Source organism: Ammospiza nelsoni, chromosome 21, assembly GCF_027579445.1.
Source record: "Ammospiza nelsoni isolate bAmmNel1 chromosome 21, bAmmNel1.pri, whole genome shotgun sequence".
Taxonomy (NCBI): domain Eukaryota; kingdom Metazoa; phylum Chordata; class Aves; order Passeriformes; family Passerellidae; genus Ammospiza; species Ammospiza nelsoni.
This window is the reverse complement of record NC_080653.1, coordinates 7469420-7492673: the sequence shown is the minus strand read 5'-3', so window position 1 is coordinate 7492673 and position 23254 is coordinate 7469420. Positions and strand designations below refer to the sequence as shown.

Sequence of the window (23254 nt, the reverse complement as noted above, 5' to 3'; positions counted from 1 at the left end):
TGTGTACATATAATGTTATATGTACATATAATTTCCTGTTCATGTACAGTGTTGTATATACACATGCTGTGTTTATATACATTGTATATATATTACTCACATATTTATATTTATAAATAGAAATTATATTTATATTTATAAATAGAAATTATATTTATATTTATATTTATATTTATATTTATATTTATATTTATATTTATATTTATATTTAAAGGCACATTTATAGTTATATTTATAATGTATATCTCTATTTATATACCTAGATCTATTTATATTTATATCTATTTATATTTATAATTTGTATTTTATAATTTATATTTATATTTATATTTATATTTATAGTTAGAGTTAGAGTTAGAGTTAGAGTTAGAGTTAGAGTTAGAGTTAGAGTTATTTATATCTATATTTATATTTACATACTGTTTAGCAGCTTTTTACTCACTACATGCTTTAGACTTACCATAATATTCACATTTCTAATAATGTGTCATACTTAACTTTTTCTGCATTTCTTTATCCAAACCTTAAGATGGCCAATACCTGATTCCCCCAGCTCTAATATGTTTGTATAACTCTCATCCTGCTGGTTTTTTTTTTTTTTTCCTGGCTGCATTTCTTCTGCTCCTTATTCTCCTTGCAGGAAGAGGAGCTGGAGTCAAGTGAGGATTTCTTGGTGCTTGCGTGAGGGATTACAAAGCTGCATCACGTGTGCTCCTCCTAAGTCCCCTTTATCCGTCTGCCCCTAATCTGATTTTAAGTCTGGACTAGTAGGAAAGGGTGAGGGTGTAGCTTTAGGCCTTGGCTTGGGCAGAGCTCCCACCTTGCTGGGAGACAGCAGCCAATTTAACCTCTGTGTCTTTATTTTAACAATTCCATCTCCTTTGTTCCATCCTTGCTTTTTCGTGGGCTCAATCACCCAAGCTGACTCAAGTTTTACCCTCCTTGGTTTAGGCTGAGTTTACATCATCTGTGAAAGGAGATCAGAGAATCCCACAATGGGTTGGGTTGGAAAGGACATTGAAGGTCACCCAGTGCCACCCCCTGCCATGGGCAGGGTCACCTTCCACTGTCCCAAACTGTCCCAAGCTCTGTCCAACCTGGCCTTGGGCACTTCCAGGATGGGGCAGCCACAGCTTCTCCAGGTAACCCCAATTTTTTGGGGTTTCTGGACTATTTTCCATAGTGCTCAGTTCAATTTTAAACCTCCTTCTCCAGCTCACTCTGTTTTTATTGCATCACTTAAACCAAAATTGTTTTATTCTATTTTATTCTATTTTTCTACTTTTTTTTTTAATTCCAGCTTTGTGGAAAATCAGAGGGAGAAGGTCGTTCCTGAAAAACTGGCCTGAAGTTTAGCTCACAGTAGGAACCTGCTGCAAGGTTTGGTTCGGCATCACAAGAAACCCCCCTGGAGGGATCAATTAAAACACAGATGCTCTCTGGATTTGGCCAACTGCAATTTCTCTCTTCTTTTTTATTACCATTAAAAAAATATGGCTCAATAATTCAGTTAATGTTTAGTTTATGTGGTAAAAGATAAGAGGCATGAATGGGAATAATTTCCAGCCAAGTAAAAATTCTACTAAATAGTTTTGTTCTTTTTTTATTAAAAAAGCAGAGTTTAAAATTTCTTTTTAAATACAGTAAAACTTTGATGTTTTCCACTGAAGCATATTTGTTGCTTTGGTTTTGTCTGTCAGCAGCTTGTCCTCTATCTTCTAATACTTGCAGAATTTTCAGTTCACATTTACCAAAACCCAGGGGGACTATGGGTCCCTTCTTTCAAGGGGACTACAAATGTTTTAATTGGTAGATTTTATATTTTGGATGGTCTGTGGTGGATGTTGTTGCCATCAGTGGCTCCAAGAAATAAGTTAAATTGTTGTGTGCTGTGAGTTCTGTGCTGATTTCCAAGCAGCTTTTGTCAAAGAAAAAAAGAAAGAAAGAGGAAAAAGAAGGTCAAGAAGAAGATGAGCGGCTTCTTATTTCTGGAAGACGAAGAAGGTTGACAAGTTCAGCTGTTAACCATATCCTCTTTAAATAATATTATACATTTTTTTCTATTTTTTTGCTTTAATATCAGTCTGTAGAAAACCATCATGATAAAGCTACATATCCTGCGGGTGAGTTCTGGGAAAAAACGAGATAAAATTCCTGTTCCCGTGGGTCAGGGGGGTGTCGGGGCTGTGGTTCACATCAGGGCGATGGGTTTGGAGCCGGGGGTGTTGCTCAGGTAGGACGGGGACACCGTGTCGAGCTCCATGAAGGCGGAATAGAGCGTGGTGAGCTGCAGCTCGGGCGCGCTCCCGTGCGCGCTCCCGTGCGCGCCCCCGTGCGCGCCGGGGCCGCCGCTCTCCAGCTGGCAGTGCGAGGGAAAACACTGCGGGGATGATGAAACGAGCACAAGGGGATCCACGGCCAGGCTGTCGTCCTTCAGCTCCTCCCAAAGATTCCCTACAACAAAAAACATCCCGTGTTGGTTTATAGGTCTGTTAGAGCCCTGGATGCTGAGAATTTTCAATTTTTTACTTTTAACCCAACTCTTTTAGCCCCGAGAGAATAATACTACATTTGGCCTGAGAAGGTTTCCAAAATTGAATGATAGAGCTGAGATTATGGGTTATGGGTGTGTAGCTTGAATAGAAGTGTGTAATATCACAGGGTGGAAAACGTAGAGTTCAAGGTTCATTATTATATATATATATAAAAATAGTATCTATCTATCTATCTATCTATCTATCTATCTATAAATATAATATCTATATTATATAGCTAACATATATACATATATATAATATCAATATTATATAGCTATAATATTACAAGATAGGTTATATCTATCTTATATAATAGATAATTTATATATTATATATTATTTATAATTTATATATAATATACAATTTATATATTACATATCATATAGGACATATTATATATTATATACGGAATTGATTATATTACAATATATATACTATATATAATAATATAGAAAATATATAATAATATTAATATATTATTATATATAATTATATTACATATATTATATTATGGTATAGCTATTATAATGTTGTAACATATATAGCAATATAACAATATATATATATAAAGCATTATATATATACATATACATACATATATACATATATACATCTATATCTATATTTATATCTATATTTATATTTATATTTATATCTATATCTATATCTATATCTATATCTATATCTATATCTATATCTATATCTATATCTATATCTATGTTAAGATGCAGATTTTAGTGTTGTGGCTGCTTCTTCTTCTTCACCTTCTTCTTCTTCTCCATGGGTTTGGGTGGTTTTGTGTAATTGGACAGAAAAGTATCAGCATTGTGGATTTTGGGTGGTTGGTTATTGGGTTAAAAGTAAAAATAATTTAGGTCTCATTTCTTAATTGGATAATTTAGCCTTAAAAGGCCTTGTAGAGATAGTGAGCCATTTTGTAGCTTGTTAGTAGAATGCTGTAGAACTCACAATTTGCATAGATAAGAAATAACAAACATTTGAGCCTGAATACAAAATACCACCTTCAATCCTGACCTTGACAGAGGCAGAAAATAAGCTAAAGAATCAGCACAGATTAATTCAAATTTCTTTCTATTTTCTCTCCATATGTTTCTTTATATTTGCTTTTTGAATCATTGTGTTGCAGGAGATGTTGGTTATTAAACATTTGTGTGGAGGTGGGACTGAGGAAGGGAGGAGGTTGTTTAGATTATTATTATATGTCTGTCTCCATAAATTTAAATCTGGGTGAAAGGAGCGTTAACTTTAGAAAATTCTTTAAAAAATTCTGTTAGAAATGTATATTTATGAAGAATATAAGAAGACATCTCAGAAAGTGTAATTGTTTTGGGTGTAGATGCTATTACTGCCTTGGGAAGAGGGAAAAGCATCCTTTTTAGCAGAGATGTGGAATCAATATTGATAAAGAAAAATGCTAGCATGTTAATTTAATCAAATTTATTTCTCTTGGTGCCTTTCACTCGACAATTCTCTTGTAAGAATGGCACTAAATAGCTGTGCTTGAGTAGCTTTCAGTTGAAAACAGGTCTGAATTCAAAGAACACATTCTAAAAACTGTATTGCAGTATTTAATATCAGTAATTGTAGCCAGGGGGCAGTAAGAATGTTTTTTCCGTTTCTGGATGCAAATCTGTATCTTCCTTGGGAAACTTTTAAAAGATTTAACACAAAATTACATCGTGTTTATATAAAATGTAATCCAGGAAGGTGAGGTTTCTAACAGCGGCGTGGAGGCGTGAGAAAAGGGAGAGAAATGGATCTTGTGGAGGATGGGATGGGATGGGGTGGGATGGGATCCATGGGGTGGGATGGAATCCATGGGGTGGGATGGGATGGGATTGCTGGGATGGGATAGAATGGGATCCATGGGGTGGGATGGGATAGAATGGGATCCATGGGGTGGGATGGGATTGCTGGGATGGGATAGAATGGGATCCATGGGGTGGGATGGGATGGGATGGGATGGGATGGGATCCATGGGGTGGGATGGAATCCATGGGGTGGGATGGGATAGAATGGGATCCATGGGATGGGATGGGATCCATGGGGTGGGATGGGATGGGATTGCTGGGATGGGATAGAATGGGATCCATGGGGTGGGATGGGATGGGATGGGATCCATGGGGTGGGATGGGATGGAATCCATGGGATAAGATCCATGGGATGGGATCCATGTGATGGGATGGGATGGGATGGGATGGGGTGGGATGGGATAATGGGATGGGATGAGGTGGTATCCATGGGATGAGATGGGGTCTATAGGATGAGATGGAATAATGGAAAGGGATATAGGATGGGGTGGGATGGGATGGGAGGGATCCATGGGATGGGAGGTAACAAACCTGACTCTCCAAGACAAAAACACCTCCAGCACCTACCTTGGAGATCAAAATCAGTGAGGGACGGGTTGAGAGCATCGATGTCATTGCTGAGGTCTCCCTCCTGCAGCAGCGTGTCCTGCACCGTCCTGGCCGGAGAATGCTCGGGCAGCATCTTCATCCCGCAGCTCGGGGGGCTCTGAGCCGGCACTGGCGAATCCTGAGGGATGCTGGGCTGAGTCCGGAGCTGGCTTTGAGCCTCCCCAGCAGGGAACAGGCTCTGAGGCTCGGCCGTGTGCTGCAGCAGCGCCGTGGGGACCTGCGGGAAGCCCTGCGGGGACGCGAAGCAGCCGGGCTGCTGCCCCCCCAGCAGGGCGGGCAGGGGGCTCTTGGCGTGCAGCGCTGCCGAGCCGGGGATGCCGGGGAAGCCCTGCGGGATGCCCGAGGAGAGCGGGGGCTCGCACAAGGGATGGGGCTGCGCTGCCATCTGCCTGGAGAGCGAGGCACCTGCAGCGCCCGGCGGGCTGCACGGCACCAGCGGCGAGCGCAGCTTCTCGCTCTTGTCGCCTATCAGGGTGTCCAGCTCTTCTGGAAAACAAAGGGAAAGGCCGTGAATGACTGATCCCTGCATTGCTTGCCGCAGGAATTGTGATGCTGCTCAGAAAATATAAAGGGAAAGTCCATAGTTGATTTATCCCTTCGTAGCTTGCAGCAGGAATTGTGGTGCTGCTCAGAAAATGACAAGGGAAAGTCTACAGCTGACTTATTCCTGCATTACTTGCAGCAGGAATTGTGATGCTGCTCAGAAAATATAAAGGGAAAGTCCATAGTTGATTTACCCCTTCGTAGCTTGCAGCAGGAATTGTGGTGTTAATCAGAAAATGATAAGGGAAAGTCCAAAGCTGACTTATCCCTGCATTACTTGCAGCAGAAATTTTGGTGCTACTCAGAAAATGACAAGGGAAAGTCTACAGCTGACTTATTCCTGCATTACTTGCAGCAGGAATTGTGGTGCTGCTCAGGAAATGACAAGGAAAAGTCCATGGCTGATTTATCCCTGCACAGCTTGCAGCAGGAGTTGTGATGCTACTCAGAAAATGGCAAGGGATAGTCCGTGGCTGACTTTCCCTGGATAACTTGCAGCAGGAATTCTGCTGTTATTCAGGAACAGGTTAACAGAAGTTGCTAGTTTTTATATATTCAAACCTCCAAAGCCTGAAATTCTTAGTTGGAAGGGACCCACAAGGATCATCAAGTCCAATCTTAAGTAAATGGCCCATACAGGGATTGGACTCACACCCTCAGTGATATTAGCACCATGCTATAAACAACTGAGATGTTTGTTTTTAAATTACTGTTGCCAAGTGAGAATGTAATAAATCCCACTTTTAAAGGTTGGATACTTGGCAGTTAACCTCAGATTTTATTTGATATTTCATATTTCAGCGTTCTTTTTGTCACAGAGTGGTTTGGATTGGAAGGCATGTTGAAGATCATCTCATTCCATCCCCCTGCCATGGGCAGGGACACCTCCCACCACACCAGGCTGTTCCAATCCCCATCCAACCTTCCTTTTTATCTTAAAGTTTAGAGACATGTCAAGAGAGAATATTTTCTTGGGGAAGCTTCTTTGTGCTTATCTGTAAATATCTACAAAATTGGGTCTATTTTAATTCTGATATTAATTTTTTACTTGTTTTGACAACCAGGAAAAATCCTTAAATATTTTCCTAAATAATATTTAAATTCTTTTATGGATCTTGGTGAACAGAAAAATTCTGGGGAGAGCTGAGAGCTAAAACAAGGACAAATGACTGACCTGGCTTTGCCATACTCTTCCTCACAGCAACTGGGTCTTTCCTCTTCCATTTCTGAAGCTCCTCCTGCATCTTGTCAATCTTGGCTGGATTCAGAGCCCACAAACAGCCCTTCCTAGAAGAATTCCCTGACTTGTTCTCAACCTTCTCAAAGCACTTGTTCAAAGATAAGTTGTGGCGCACGGAATTCTTCCAACCATCTGGAGCTGTCTGGAGAAACAAACCCAATGTAAGAACCAGCTTAAAAAAAAAAAAATTAAAATCTGAAAAATAAATAAATAAATTTAAAATGTATGTGTATATATATAACTGTGTTTTGACTGGTGAGGTTACAAGAAATGCTGTTTAAGTCTGTGCCTTCTCTGCAGTGAGAAGCTTGAACGTTAGAGGGAAGCCACAAAAATGTTACAGTCATGTTGTGTGGGAAGAGAGGGATGAGATAAAATATCAACTGATCTTCTAAGCAAAAAGGTTGTCAGAGACCTGCTGGGTCTCTAAGAGTGAATTTGCACATCACCAGAATTAAGTGTGTAAAAATTCATGTTCAAGAACTAACACGAAATCAGAATCTATTTTAGAACACCTAGAAATATTTCCAATTCTTCATTAAAGTACTTTGTGCCACCTGGGCTCAAATTCAGTGTCCAGGCAGACTTCAAAGGGGTTTTTCATGCTACTGTAAGTGTAACTTTGTGTGCTGGCCAATTACATAAGCAAATGGTTTAATCACAAGCCCTCCAGATGAGATACAGGTTTCCACAGCTGATCACTCATCTCTGTGCTTTGCATTTACTTTTAACTCAGCAGAAGAAGGTGGAAGGTTCTTTAAACTGGATCATCAAAATTATTATTTTCTTTTTGCCAAAAAATCCTCATATTTTCTTCTCAATTCCTCATAAGGATCGCAGGAAATGAATCAGCTCTCTCAAATGGGGGGAGGTTGTCCATGGCTGTTGATTCATATTCATGGATGCAAATATTTGTCATCATAACTGTTTATATCAAGTAGAGAATTATTGAACAGAGAGCATGAGAAATAAATGTGAGTTTCCACAGTCTTTTTTTAAATGTTAAAATTAGAATTTCCCTCTTAGGTTAATAATTTTTTTTTCCATTTTTACTCTTTATTACTAGGATCCTTCTCTCATACAAAGCTAGATTTTTGATAGTTTGATAATTTCTTTAATTGCTGCCTAGTCCATCAGACTTCCACTTAGACCATCTTTTATGAATTAATCTGAGCCCATTTTGGCTTTCACCAGGCAGACTGTGAAATTTGAACGTACTTTGATGAAATTATTTTATCAGGATTTAATTTTCTGTAGATGCTTTTATAAGGAATGTAAAACCTTTTGTTTTGTAGCTTGTAAAGAACTATTGTGTGGGCTAAGGCATTAAAAACCTTATTGATGAGATGAGGATCAAATTTAATACTCACTTCATTAAAAAATAAATAGGTGTGGAATTAAATACATACTATTTACTAAAAGAGAAACTATTCCCCCTTCAGAGCAGCAGAGCCTCTTCCATTTTGGCCCACCTGATGTCAGCATTTCACTGTTCTGCCTCATGGGTGAGACAACACAAACTGTAATACAAGGGGAGAAGAGAGAAGAGAGAAGAGAGAAGAGAGAAGAGAGAAGAGAGAAGAGAGAAGAGAAGAGAAGAGAAGAGAAGAGAAGAGAAGAGAAGAGAAGAGAAGAGAAGAGAAGAGAAGAGAAGAGAAGAGAAGAGAAGAGAAGAGAAGAGAAGAGAAGAGAAGAGAAGAGAGAAAACCCCAAACCTTTAAAGCCTTTTCTGCCATAAGATCACACTAAACACAACAAATCAGTTTTTTCTCCCTTGCAGATAGTATTCAAGCAACTTTCTGGTAGTTCCAAAAGTGAATAAAGCTGTTCCTCCCAGCTAAATTGTGCGTTTAACTACTGAACAAGCTGACCTGGAAGAATATTCCTGTTTCTTGCCCTGCACAGAGGCTCCCCACACCCCTGTGTACCTAGACAGGATAATTGGTGTTTCTGCTCAGCTGGGAGTGGCATGGGCTCCTCAGAGGCTTGCAGAATGTGTGGGGGTGTAAATTAGGAGATGGTTTTACAAACTGTACAAGCAAAAAGCACACGGATTGATTTTGGAGGCTGCTGCCAGGAGCTGAGCAGGTTCTTGCATTAAATTCGGGATTGCTGAGCTGTGAGAATTTATTTGCCCAGGTAGGGATTAACACACTGAGATTATTAAGAGAAAAAACACCAGTTTTTAAAGCAGGTGTGATTGTAAATGAGCAAACTTTGGCTGCTGGGGCTGCTCTTGAGCAGCTGGAATCTCCTTGCTGTGGCCGGTTTTGGTAATCACTGCATTCAGCACGGAGGGGATGCGAGTGCAGAATCACAAAATCAGCTGGGGAATCCCAGGATCACAAAATCAGCTGGGGAATCCCAGGATCACTGAGGTGGGAAAAGCCCTCTGAGGGCACCAAGTCCAGCCCCTGGCACTGCCAAGGCCACCACCAATCCATGTCCCCAGGTGCCACCTCCACACCACCTGAGCCCTCCCTTCACACCTCAGACCTTTCTGCCCTCTCAGCCCAACAACTCCAATTAAAAAGATTAAAGCTTTCTGTTAGACTCACTAATCACCACAAAAAAGAGAGAAAATTATTGTCCAGCCCCACTGATCCTGACCAGCTCTTGAAGTTTAAAGAGTTCAGTGATCTTGCAAAACCCTTTCTCTTTAAATCTAGGTCTCAAGAGAAGGGAGAGGTACATCAAAGACTAATTCAACTTTAGCTGTGTGGATTTTTTTTTTTTTTTTTTTTTTAGGACGTAGGAGTTGGATTGCTCTGTTTCAACTAGAAATGAGATTGTTGCATCATAGAAACTAAATTTGCTGTGGCAGCGAATCCCAGTTAATTTGACTCTGCTTGTATCATCCCAGCAAGGCTCTGTGTGCACTTGCTCTCTTTTTCTCCAACCTAAATTGTTTCCCCTGTTGTATTCTGCTTTTTAGTGAGCACTGGTAACAGCAGCAAAATGTTCTTTGCTGATTTTTATGTGGTTTTATTTTGCTGAAGAGTCTCCAAAAGCAGGGAGGGTGGAGGATTTTAAATTTTGCCATGTATTGGTAATTCTCTGCAGTAAAGAGCAGAGGCAGACAGGGATTGATGACTGTAAATGTAATATCTGATTGCTCATTCTCCCCTGGTTATTTTAAGGATGCTACAGTCAAATACATTTGGCTGAATTTGTAAGTAAAGTGCAAAATAGGGAATTTATGGGTAATACCCCTGCTCTATTCTGTTCCTATAGCAGTGACCTCATTCTCATCAGTTTTTAAATGAATTTTAAAAAAGACACGAGGTTCTGAAAAACCAGGAGGCAACAGGATGGTGACACCTGGAGGAGCCACAGTCCTGAGTCTGAGGGATTCTGCCCATGCTGGCAGCATTTGGTTTAAAGCTGCTGATTAATTTTATGATCAATTGTGTTATAAGACAACAGAGAATTAATTTCAGTTTGATCTGAAGAATAAACATCCACATGCCTGTAAAAATTATTAATAATATTCCCACCTCTCTGCTTGAAACTCTGGCTATTTTCCTGCGGATTCCCCTGGGATTTCTAATGGTAGATTTCTTTATTTTTTTCTCCTTTTCTTGCTTGTAACAAATGATGGAGTACTTAGTAACTCCTTTGGGAGGAAATCTGGGAGTGTGATGGATCCTGACAGTTCTTCCTCTGTGATAATGTGTATTTTTCTCTGGCTATTCTCTTTTTTTAATGTGTGTGTTCTCTATTTATCCTCAGTGTCCAAAATTGTATTGGAACATTTATTTTTCATTATTCTCAGTGTTCCTTTATTACAAATGTTTGAACTGCCTTGCTGTGGCTGTTTGAAATTTGCCCTGATCGCTGCAGGGCTATTTGCAATAGGAAACAGGACAGACTCACTGGCTTTATTTTCATTTTTGGGCCTTGCTCACAGCTGAGCTCACCCACTGTGGATTTCAGTGAGGTCCTTTTGAAGAATCAGCAGAAAAACAAAAATCCCTGAGTGGAGCGGCACTCGCTGATTCCATTACTTTCAAAAACCTGAACTAATCCTGCTGCTCCAGGATGCCTGTGCTGAGTGAGCAGTTCCCAGCGCCATTCCAGCTGTGAGGAGCCATTCCCAACCAGCAGGGATCCGAATTTCAGAGGTGCTGCTGCAAACCCCCCAGCCCAGCTCACCATGTCATTATCAGCTTAGTGCCATCAGCACAGCTGACACTTCTCTTTGTGCAGGGCATGCAGGGGATGCTGTTGCCCAAGATGAATTTCCCAGCTCCAGGATGGAGTGGGATAACCTGGAATTCTCTGCTTCCACACCAGTCTGGAGGTGCTGCTGGTGGCACAGGAAGCCACAAGACCAGTTCTGCCTGTGTTTGAGATCTGAGAAGAAGCAGGGAATGTGATTTTTAAATTATTTACCCTTTTTATGGTGAGGAATGGTCACTGTTGTACACCCAAGCTCACAGCTGGAACAGTTCTTAACATCTTCTTGAGTTAAATATTACCACGTTTCACATTTCTGCCTAGGTGCAGAAGGCCGAGGAGCTTGTGATCAGGGGAGTATGTAGTGTGTAATTGATTTGGTATTAATCTCCTAAGAAATAATCCCTTTTCATAGCTGGAATCCCATCCCTTATTCCCTCTGCTGATAGATAAACTTAGATGGAGATTCCCTTCCCCATTCCCGTGGAACTCACCTTAAAGTAAGGGAAGTGTTCTGTCATGAAATTGTAAATCTCACTGACTGGCAAACTCCCTGTCTTGCTGTTTTTGAGAGCCATGAAGATCAGGATGCTTTAGGGAAAGAAAAAAAAAACCAAAAAAAAAGCATTTTAGCCTCTTCTGCCTGACTCCTCACAACCAAAAGTAGATCAATTTTTGCACTGTGTGTAATTATTCTGACTTTCACTGTCATAGCACAAATACAGGGATGATTTTATGTTTCACTCAGTCAATTACAACAATCTCCTTAACTCCTACAGGTAATTCTCCAGGTTCATCTAGAAGGTCCAATCTGGGTTTAAAATAAAGGAACATAGAAAGCAGATACAAGACCTTCGAATCCTGCTGGTGTGGAGTTATTGAAGATTTTGTTTGACTGGTGGAGGCCACAGAGAGAATCAAACTGACAGTGACAGAGTCATAATTAAAATTTAATTATCAGATCTACTTTGGTGGCTAAACCCATGTGATGACTGCCATAGTAGGTAGGTTTTCAAGGCATTTCCTTGCTCAAGTAACTGGGGAAAGAAAAATTTTTAATACAGAATAGACAACTCAGTGGCACCAGTCTTGTGCTGATGAAATTCACAACACTTAAAATTTTTCCTTAGAGAATTTTTTTTTTTTTTTTTTTTGTTTTGGGGAGTGATCAAGACTGCTCCCCTGCTTTACAACACTTAATTTCTGTGTGCCTTGGCTGGCCCCAGAGCCTGGAACGTTCTGTGATCCACGGGGACAGGACAGAACGGCCCAGCAAGGAGACAAATGGAGCGAACGTGTTGCTGCAAACGATGCTGGAACAGGGCCAGGGGTGAACGGGGTATTTCCTGTAAGGTGAGGGCTTGGAAAAAGATTGGATTACCTGTAGGAGTAGATGGGTTTGGGGAACAGAGGCTGCTGAGATTCTTGGCTGCTTTGAGGAGCAATCCTTTGGTAGGGGTAGTGCGAGGAGGCGATGTAAGTCACGGGGTAGCTGCCGCCTGAGGGGTACTGGGGGGACAGCAAAAATGTCATTTATTTTAGCAAAAAACTCCCAAAAATATTCCCTAATAACAGCATTATTTCTGATACTGTATGGGAAAAAGTATTTTCTTCTTTATTTCTTGCTATGAGGAGCCGTGTCCTATTAATCATCCCCAGATAATTCCTAATTTTATAGACCTAAAGCTTATCTCCCTCCAGCCATCTCTTTTGAAGTATCTCAGCCTGCTCAGCCTCCCCTGAACAAGCACACAAATAATGAATGATGTCATTTTATCGACATTAAAACCCCAGACCACCAGAGTAAAAATCTTCAGTGTTCACCTTATAAAAGCCAGCTGAGGAAGTAAAGCTGCTAAAATATAGGAAAAAACAGAGAAGTTTTGCCTGAGCCTTATTTGGGTTTGTGTGCTATATTTTTTTGCCTTTTTTTTTTTTTTTTTTTTTTTTTTAGGTGGAGAGGGTACAGAAAGGCAAAAATTGAAAGCATATCATATTTGCTGCTAAGGGAATAGTATCCTGAAATCTCTGTTAAAATCACTGTTACTGTGCAAGGCAGGGAAAAACTCAACAAATAACAAGAAGAACTTAAATGGATGCACCAGAATATATTTAAGATGAATGTATTATTATGGAATAAGTCAGTGATGTCATTCCAGGGGTCAGGAAAGCAGCACATGAGACATTTTTGGGGTGGTTTCACTCTGCCTGTCTCGTGCTGAAGCTGTTGGGCTGCTCCCTGTCTGTTCCCTTCATAAAATCCAAGGAAAATCCTTCTCCACAGGGCCAGGAGCTCATGTGCCACCACCTCAAGTGATTTTTCCATTCAATTTTCTCTATCAGAAAGCTGAAAATAACAGCCAGGACCCCTAAAAACAGATAATATTTATGCCTTGGTACCAGCCACAGGAGCTTCCTGAGAAATGCTGACCAAACTCTGCAGGAGATCACCAAACCTGTTCCAAGACACGCTTAAAGTGAAGGGATCACCAGGATAAAAAGCCAGGTGAAAGATGGGATGATCCCCACAGACAGCCTGGATTGCACCAGAGCTTCCATAGATTTGTCCTCAGTTTTTTAGCACAGCCCTTGGTCTTTTTCTTTTCCGAATATTCCACGTTTTTCTCCCTTAAATTACAGTTCAAACCTGCTGCAAAGAGTTTTTCAGGAGCAAAGGAACATGATGTAGTTTAGGTAAGATAACATCAGCTCTGGGAGAGAGGAATTTCTGCCTCTTCCAGATTTATCTTGGCGGATGCCAGGGGTGAGGACATGGCCAGAATTAGAATTTCTGTCACATGATATTAAAAAAAATCTACCTGGATGCCTTCCCTGGCACTGCTGAGCCCTGTCCTGGTGTTTCACTGCTCATCCTGTGCCATGAGGTTTATGTGGTTCCTCTGGAAAATCATCATGTAGCCCTCAAGACTCATTGGGAAAAAGCCCTTGGACATCTCCGTAGTTTCTAATTCTAATTCCTTTTTTTTTTTTTTTGATCAATAGTTTTGATTGCTCTTGGTCTTTGTCCCCTTAAAACAGCAAAATATTCCCAGCTTATTTATTTATTCTGTACTCTGAATAATTGATGTCATTTCCCCAGTAATTTTATGCTGGCTGCTGGAGTTTTCCTTGCCTGTTTGCTTTTATCTTCCTCACGCTGAACTGCCTGAAATGGAATGTGGAAAGCCAGACTGAATAGACTCAGTTGTTTGCATGGTGAAAGGAATGAAATGTACATAATTAATCATGTCCTGCCTTGTTAAACCAAATATTGGGCACAATTAGAGCCTCCAGAGCAGCTGTGAACTAATTTTTGTGTGCACTGTGGTGCTCCCTGCCTTGTGCACTGGCTGCAGATTTTCCCCCAAGAGCAGAAACCCAAGAAATTCCTACAATAATTCTGATTTTTATTGGTTTTGGTGGCTCTTTGAAAGATAGGGCTGGTTTTGATGTCACCATGAAAGGCCAGACCTGGGTGTTTCAGGGATTATTTCTGTTTTATTGGTTTCATGAATCCTTTTGGAGGGAAGGGAGGCTGGGGAATGGGCTGGAATGACAGGCTGGAGCTGGTTTTACAGTCTGCCATGGCATGAAAGGTGTTTTATGGTGGGTGAGTGGCTCCAGCCAGTGTCTGCTCCTCATTTGGGTCAATAATAACTCATTTTTCTTCTGAGTCACCGCTCCTGCTGTGTCCAGCCGGGGGGAAGGTGAGGCTGTTTTATCATCTGCACAGAATTAATGAAGGGGCTGGATCCTGTCATCCCTCTAATGAAAACTGGGCTGGAACATCCCTCACTCCAGGGCCCGTTCTGCAGAGAGGAACCTCCTTGGAGTGACTGAGCTTGCACTGCCCCATTCCAGCTTGGAATGGAAAGAGTTAATCATGGGGCTGCTCCATGCAGGACGGCTCATTCCACTTTTCTCAGCTCTTTTCATTTTCCAGCATGTGATCGTGGCACAGGGATAGCAATTCTATTTTTACCAATTAGACATTTTAAATTTTTTATTTAATTTTGTTTTTAATTTTATTTTTTGAATTTTATTTTCATTTTATTCCTGAGCAGCAGAACACCTTGCCAGACTTTTTTTACATTAACATTAAGCACAGATATTGAAGAATATGATGATGTGATTATGGCATGTGATTATGTCACAGGGATAGCAATTCTACATCTTTCACCTATTAGACCTTTTTTCAATTTTATTTTTATTTTTTTAAATTTTATTTTTATTTTATTCCTTAGCAGTAGAACAACTTGCCAGACTTATTCTACATTAACATTAAGCACAGACACTGAAGAATATGATTATGTCACAGGGATAGCAATTCTACCTCTTTCACCTATTAGACCTTTTAAAATTTTATTTAATTTTTTAAAAAATTTTATTTTTATTTTATTCCTGAGCAGCAGAACACCTTGCCAGACTTTTTTTACATTAACATTAAGCACAGATATTGAAGAATATGATGATGTGATTATGGCATGTGATTATGGCACAGGGATAGCAATTCTACATCTTTCACCTATTAGACCTTTTTTCAATTTTATTTTTATTTTTTTAAATTTTATTTTTATTTTATTCCTGAGCAGCAGAACACCTTGCCAGACTTTTTCCTATAATAACATTAAGCACAGATATTGAAGAATATGATTATGTGATTATGGCACAGGGATAGGTATTGAAGAATACAATTATGTGATTATGGCATGTGATTATGGCACAGGGATAGCAATTCTACCTCTTTCACCTATTGGATAATTTTGAAATTTTATTTTTTAATTTTTAAATTTTAAAAAAAAATTATTTTTATTTTATTCCTGAGCAGCACAACACCTTGCCAGACTCTTTTCTATATTAACATTAAGCACCAGGTATTGAAGAAAAGTCTGACAGAAACCTGCTGCACTTCAGAGATTTGTCCCAGTGCCAGCCTGCAGGTGGATGGAGGATTTTCCTCTTGGTGCCTGTTGGATCTTGCCTGGCAGCTTTAAATCTGGAGGTTTTTGGAATGTGATCAGCACAGGAACAGCACTGCTGTCAAACCAGCAGGGACAGGGGAAAGGTGCCTGCTGCAGAATGGATAGGGAAATTAGGAGTATTCTGTGAATTCACAAGTTAAGTGGGGTTTCTGCACACAGAAATGGCATTTTTATAGTGAATGATATATATGGAACTGTGACACATCCACAATAGTTTGTATTTGCAGCAGAGCTTTGTTTTGGCACCATTTTGGGACCATTTTCTTCTAAAATAACGATAATGGATTTGTAAGTTAGGATGGTAGTACAATATCACTTTCCCTATATTCACATTCACATCTATATTTATATTTATATTTATATTTATATTTATATTTATATTTATATTTATATTTATATTTATATTTATATTTATATTTAATTGTAGATATTTTATTTTGATTTTTATTATTGTCAGTTATGCTTCAGCTGACTAACCTTTCTCTGGGGATGATGCAAGAGGCAAAAGGTTTCAAAAGATGTGTGTGCCATCAAGCACAAGGAAAGCTGACATCATTTTGCTGTTCCAATTTCACTTTAAAATATTTTTCTATGTTTTGTCTGAATTTTAGCAATCTGTTTAGGTTTTTTTTTTCCCTGAAATTAAAGGAACTCAAGTTAAAGGAAGTTAGTGTGTCATTCTAGGACACACAGTTAATTAAGATCCTGAAATATCAAGAGTTATATTAAAAATTTATCTGGCTCCAAAGCAAATTTTCTCGAGTGTAATGGTGAGAATATAAATATCTGGTACTAAGATTCCATTTCCACAAGTTTTGGTTTGGCATTTTTTTCTTCTTTTTCTTAGTGAGCATCTTAAATTGCATTTAGCTGTGGTTGTTTTTAGATCTTATAAAGTGAATGTAGGCATAGAAACACAGCCCTGCAAACACACAAATGTAAAGATATTTTAAGTATTTAAAAAAAAATGATGATTACCACAACTTTTGTGCCATTTGAGTGCTAAAACCCAGGGTTTTGGTGCTGTACTGACCTGGTGGAAGGGGTGTGAGGAGCAATACATCTGCTGCACCTGGGGCTGGTAGCAATACAGGCCAGGCTGCCCTTCCAGCGGGGATGTCCTGAGCTTCAGGTCTGAATCCTGCTGCAGAACAGCCAAAAAATGAGCAATTAGAGAAAGCAGCTGAATTTAAAACAGGATAATTAATCACTGTCTGGATTTGCCTTCGTTGCGTTGAGTGTTTGGGGTTTAGTTGTGCTTTGGTAAGGGCCAACAGAGCTGGTTTGTGTTTTAATGGTGCAAACCTGGGGCTGGCCACCCCTGGGAGTGGCCAGGGCCAGGCTGGGACAGAGGGAGGTGACACTGCCATGGCAGGAGGTGACACTGGAGCACCCTCAAGGTCCCTTCCAACCCACACCACCCCGTGATTCCATGAAGAAACGAACCAGTTCCTGCATTTCCACGACTACAGCCTGAAAAAAGGAAATCCCAGCCCACATTCCGTGCGCAGAGCAATTCAGAAAACATCAAGCTCTGTGTGTATTCTTATTTTTTTCCCCCCCTGCACACACAACCCACACACTCCAGCTTTCACTCCTGAGTGTGCACAAGTGCCTCCCTCGTCTTTCATTCTCCCTGATTTTATCTTTAGGCTGGCAGCGCCTCTGGAATTTTGGCAGGTCTGTAATGTTCAGGAAAGAGGTGGCAGAGAAAAACCACACTGGGCTGGCTGCTGGGTTCAACCAAGGTGCAGGAAATATGTAAAAAATGGAGGAATTCAGTGAGAAACTTTTTCCAAGAATCCAATAGCACTTATCCTTCTGCTTTAAAACATGGCCAGCTTTTATGGCATTTTAATCTAAAAATATTAATAAATAAACATATATACACATTGTTTCTTATATATATTTTATATATAATGCATGTGTATCTAATATATAAAAATATATATCTAGTATATCTAGTATATCTAATAAATATAAAAATATTCAGTATTTTAATGTTATATTATTAGAAGCACAAATTAGACTTGATTTGACATCCATTATCAATAAGCATCAGTGTTATTTTGGTGATATGAAGATGAAGATTTTGGGAAGTCCCAACTTTCCAGCAGCATGGAAGTGATTTAAAAGTGGGAAGTGGGGTGCTGGCAAGACCCAACAGGGAGTAGCTACACCTGCTTGTAAAGGGCTCCTGCACTGCTGCCTTTGCATCCTGCAGGGATTTGGGAAGAAAATGGGAATTTCTTTTTCATCAGCTGCTCATAGGTTTTGCAGCACTGAACTCCCCTGACCTAGATGAGTGTTTATCCAGGAAATAAGAGATTTAGATCGATTTCCTCCTTAACCTGGATGGCTTCAATCCCCAGGTATGTTCCCTGACAACATCTCTCCATTCTCCTGGTCTTAATCCAATTAATACTTTTTTTCTTTTTTAAACTCCTCTTCCATTTGTAGCTCTGAATTCCTCCTGTCCCAGCCATTCAGAACCAGCTCAGAGCTCCTTTCTGGCAGGTGGAATTGTTCTTTTTGGCTGCAGGAGATGATCAAGATGCACTTTGCACCTTGGATCACAGCAGAGATCTTGTGGAGACACTGGAGGGGAATTTAATTTGCTTTTCAGGGATCTCTGCTGCCCTAAATAGGCAGCTGCCTCCATCTGGTATTGAAATCAGCCCAGGAAATTTTGCACTGCACATATAAACAGTGCTTATATTTATTTTTTGATGTCTTGGAGTTTTCTCTTCTATTTGCACTGAGAAAAGTGCAGGCGAGCTGTTGGACCAAATCTGTTCCATATCCTCATGCTTGAAAATATTGTTTTGTGAACTTTTGTCTCTAGAAAACCCCAACTGATGACAAATTTGGATATTTATGATTCATGTGTCCTGTCTGACACAGAATAATTTGTCCTTGTGCTTCTTTCTGAGAATTGTTTGAGGAAAAGACTAGAAAAGAGAAAATTTGGAGAAATAAACACAGATATATCTAAATCTGCTTTCCCTGAGCTCTGGCCTATATCTTGACAGAGCGATAAACATTTAGGATTCGTGTACCCTGTCTGATGGAAAAATAATTTGTCCTTGTGCATCTTTCTGAGGATTGTTTGAGGAAAAGACCAGAAAAGAGAAAATTTGGAGAAATAAACACGGATATGTCTAAATTTGCTTTCCCTGAGCTCTAACCTGTATCCTGACAGAGTGATAAACATCTAGGATTCAGGTACCCCTTCTTATGGAAAATCACTTGTTCTTGTGCCTCGTTCTGAGGATTCTTTGAGGAAAAGACCAGAAAATAGAAAATGTGGACAAATAAACATGGATATATCCAAATCTCTTTCCCTGAGCTCTAGCTTGACAGAGCAATAAACATCTAGGATTCGTGTACCCCCTCTGATGGAAAATCATTTGTCCTTGTGCATCTCTCTGAGGATTGTTTGAGGGAAAGACCAGAAAATAGAGAACTTGGACAAATAAACATGGATATTTCTAAATCTGCTTTCCCTGACCTCCAGCTTGACAGAGCGATAAACACCAACACAGTCGCTACAACAAGAAAATCCTCCCAATAAGAAAATCCTTCCAAAAGCACGTTTTTACCACTGAAAACAATGCAAACAACACCAAACCCCACTGACCATGACCTGGGCGCCGTGCTCCTGCCCCGTGGAGCTGTACTGGATGCTGCTACACCACGGCTGCTCTGCAGAAATATTTGGGATGTGGGTGGGAAACGCCTCCGGCTCCTCAGCAGATCCCGGCAGACCCTCGAAGCCGTCGATGCTCCTGTGATTTTTGAAGGGAGATGCTTCTGGTGGCAGGGCCTGGTGAGATTCCTGGAAAACATCCTCGCTGATCTGCCTCTTGTAGGGGTGGAAGGGGTTCCTGGTGCTCTTGAGGAAGCGCTCGTAGCTGCCGGCGGCGTTCTCCTCATAGCTGCAGCGCCGGAATCTCTCGGTGCCGAAGGATGCCCTGAACTTGTTGGTGCCACAGGGGATCCCTTGGCTGCCAGGGAACCCTCCCTGGATGGGGTCCTGGCATGGGGACGCAGGGCTGGGGCTGGGAGAGGATTCTGAGCTTGTCCTCTCTGCCCGGGCGTCTGGCTCATAGGGCGGGCAGCTGTAGCTGGGGTTGTCCTGTGATGGGATATGGATGTTGATTTATTTAAGGTCAGGATTGAAGTTTCAGCAAATATTTTATTATTCTCATTGTCTGAGTTATTTTATTATTGTCTAAGTTATTTTCGTTGTCTAAGTTATTTTATTATTGATTTATCCCTATGGGGGATAAATTGATATTATTGATTTATCCCTATGGGGATAAATCCCAAGGCTACAATCCCAGTGCTGCTCTCTCTTATTGTCTAAGTTATTTTCATTGTGTAAGTTATTTTATTATTTTCATTGTCTTAGTTATTTATTTATAGAAATTTTAAAATATAGCATTTATATTTTAATTACATTATTTTTTACATTAAAATATAAATGTAATACGCAATGGAATATTGACATTTAATTATTTAAGGTCAGGATTGAAGTCTGAGCAAATATTTCATTATTTTCATTATCTAAGTTATTTATTTATAGAAATTCTAAAAGACAAAATTAATATTTTAATCACATTAAAAGCTGCAATGGAATATTGACATTTATACAAGGTTAGGATTGAAGTTTGAGCAAATATTTCATTAATTTCATTATCTAAGTTATTTATTTATAGACTTTTTAAAAGATAAAATTTATATTTTAATGCAATTAAAACATAAATGTAACATGTGATATAATATTGACATTTATTTTTTTAAGGTTAATATTTAAGTTTGAGCAAATATTTTATTATTTTCCTTATCTAAGCCATTTATTTAGAGAAATTTTTTAATTGGCATTTATTTATTTAAGGTTAGTATTTAAGTTTGAGCAGATATTTTATTATTTTCATTGTCTAAGTTATTTATTTATAGTAAATTTCAAATGTAAAATTTATATTTTAATTATATTAAAAATACATTTTAAATGGCAAGTATGACATGACCAGTTCTGCCCACCTTCATGCAGGGAAGCCCTAAAAAAATCTCGAGGGTTTTCTGGTTGCTTGGTATCCAAAACTATTCAGCAATTAATTAATCAATAAAAGCAAGGCCAAGTTGGATTGGTCTTGGAGGAACCTGGTGCAGGATGATCTTTAAGTTCCTTCCGACCCAAAGCACTCAGAAAACAGAGCTGTCCTTGAAAAACAAGGACACCTCGACTCTGCTCTGCCCATTTCAGGGAAAAGCTGAGGAAGGTCAGGTGATGACAGATTAAATGACAGGAATGTGATAAGTGCAAGCCCTGTCGCCTGCAAGTTTAGTCAAATCAGCTTGATCTCATCCCTGCTGGGCTTCCAGGCTCCAGAAATGTTGGTGCTTGCATCACTTCCCTTCATTAGGGTGGCCACACTCATCTGGAGACACAGGACAGGCTCTGGGCAGACACCCCAACCCTCCCGTGTCATCTCCTCCCTCCCTTGTGCTCTCCAGCAAAGAGAAACCACTCGGGAGCTCTTTAATCTGGAGCAAGGCTGCAGTCTGGGTCCTGCCACTGAAAACATGCATATAATGAAAATATTTCCCTGACATCAGGGATGGGTAATTAGTGGGGAGCCTTTGAGAGGACGCACATCAGGCTGGAGCAGGGTGCTGTGCTCCTTTCCTCTCCAAATCCGAGAAATCCCGCAAGGAAAATCAGGATAAACCCAGTTCTTTCTGCAGTGGGGCACAGCACAACTTCCCCACTCATTTTAAGGAATGGAACAGAACATTCAGCTGGAGTTTAAGATTAAAAGATGCATGTAATGAAAATATTTCCCTGGTGTCAGGGATGAGTAATTACTGGGAATCCTTTGAGAGGACACACATCAGGCTGGAGCAGGGTGCAGAGCTCAGGGATGGGAGAATGTCCTGTGCTCCTCAAAAAGGCACACCAGGTTATTGAGTGCTCCCTTCCCTCCTCTCTCCAAATCCAAGAAATCCCGCAAGGAAAATCAGGATAAACCCAGTTCTTTCTGCAGGGGGAACACAGCACAACTTCCCCACTCATTTTAAGGAACGGAAGAGAACATTCAGGTGGAGATTAAGATTAAAATATGGGTATAATGAAAATATGCACATTTCCCTGGTATCAGGGATGAGTAATTAGTAGGAAGCCTTTGAGAGGACGCACATCAGGCTGGAGCAGGGTGCTGTGCTCAGGGATGGGGGAATGTCCTGTGCTCCTCAAAAAGGCAAACACCAGATTATTGAGTGCTCTGCAAATCCAAGAAATCCCACAAGGAAAATCAGGATAAACCCAGTTCTTTCTGCTGGGGAACAAAACCCAGCTTTCCCACTCATTTTAAGGAATGGAACAGAACATTCAGCTGGAGTTTAAGATTAGCTGAGCAGGATAACTCAGGTTTCCACCCTTCAGGAATAAAACCTCCAGGGTTTGCTCTGTCACCGGTAGGTTTGGTGAGATCCAGCAAGAGCTGAATGTTTATTTTGATCTTTAAAGGAAGAGAACAGGCCTGGGCCAGTTTTACTCACACTCTGCTGAACTGGGGATATTGAATCCCCCTGTGCCTTCATCAGGTCCTGCTGGTCCCTTTCCAGAGTGTCCGAGGCAGAAAATTTAATATTGGACTGGTCCTGGAGTAGCGAAACCATCACCAAACCCACGGCACACAGAAATCCTGTCAGGGCAAAAATCAAATTACAATTAGCACTTTTTCAAACTTGAGCTGTGAAACAAAGCCCTTGTTTGGTGCAGGTGATGGAACAGGCTTGGATGTGCAGCTGGAGCCATCCTGAGGAATTCCTGACACTGGAATTATTTTTTAGCTCTTAAAGAAGTGTTCTGTAGATGAAATTCCAATGAAGATGTGGTATGGGGTTTCTGTGGATTCACCACATAATTTTTATAAAAATAAGCACTTTCTTTGTTTTCTACAGGATCATAAATTAAGGAAAATGTATTGTTTTGGGGTTTTGCAAATTTAGCAATGTCACTTTATTGAGAGATTGGGATATAAATGCACCCCAGCTGTTTTCAGAGGGATTATATTAAAAAAAAGGATATTTTTTCTATCATTATTCAGACTGATGACTACAACACACTTATATGTTCACTTTTGTTTTTTGTTAGTCCCAATCCCTTCAGCCTTTCTGTTCTGTTTTGCATGACTGAAATGTATCTGAGATACGCAAATGACTTCATCATTCCATCCCTGTTTTTGTCAGCTGGATCTCCTCTCAAGTTCCCAATCTTTGATCTTTAGATATAGGAGCCATATCTGATGGTGTTTGGATTAAAAG

At 40.1% G+C, this 23254-nt stretch overlaps 1 protein-coding gene across 1 annotated transcript; it reads right to left on the bottom strand.

Moving 5' to 3' along the window:
• Positions 1-1587: 1587 nt before the first annotated feature.
• Positions 1588-22606, bottom strand: FOXN1 (forkhead box N1). Its single transcript, XM_059487080.1, has 8 exons — positions 22487-22606; positions 19563-20060; positions 16956-17066; positions 12322-12449; positions 11435-11531; positions 6696-6903; positions 4937-5464; positions 1588-2454 (listed from the first exon to the last, which is right to left on the bottom strand). Exons 1-8 carry the CDS (start codon positions 22604-22606, stop codon positions 2192-2194), a joined length of 1953 nt encoding a protein of 650 aa, XP_059343063.1. The 3' UTR covers positions 1588-2191.
• Between the last annotated feature and the right edge of the window lie 648 nt (positions 22607-23254).

Excerpts from the sequence above, each read along its gene's own strand:
- FOXN1 (XM_059487080.1), bottom strand. The coding sequence starts at position 22,606 with ATGGTTTCGCTACTCCAGGACCAGTCCAATATTAAATTTTCTGCCTCG. Across the intron at positions 17,067-19,562 it reads AGCACGGCGCCCAGGTCATG|CAGGATTCAGACCTGAAGCT; the intron begins GTCAGTGGGGTT and ends GCTGTTCTGCAG. Across the intron at positions 5,465-6,695 it reads GAAGAGTATGGCAAAGCCAG|AAGAGCTGGACACCCTGATA; the intron begins GTCAGTCATTTG and ends TTTGTTTTCCAG.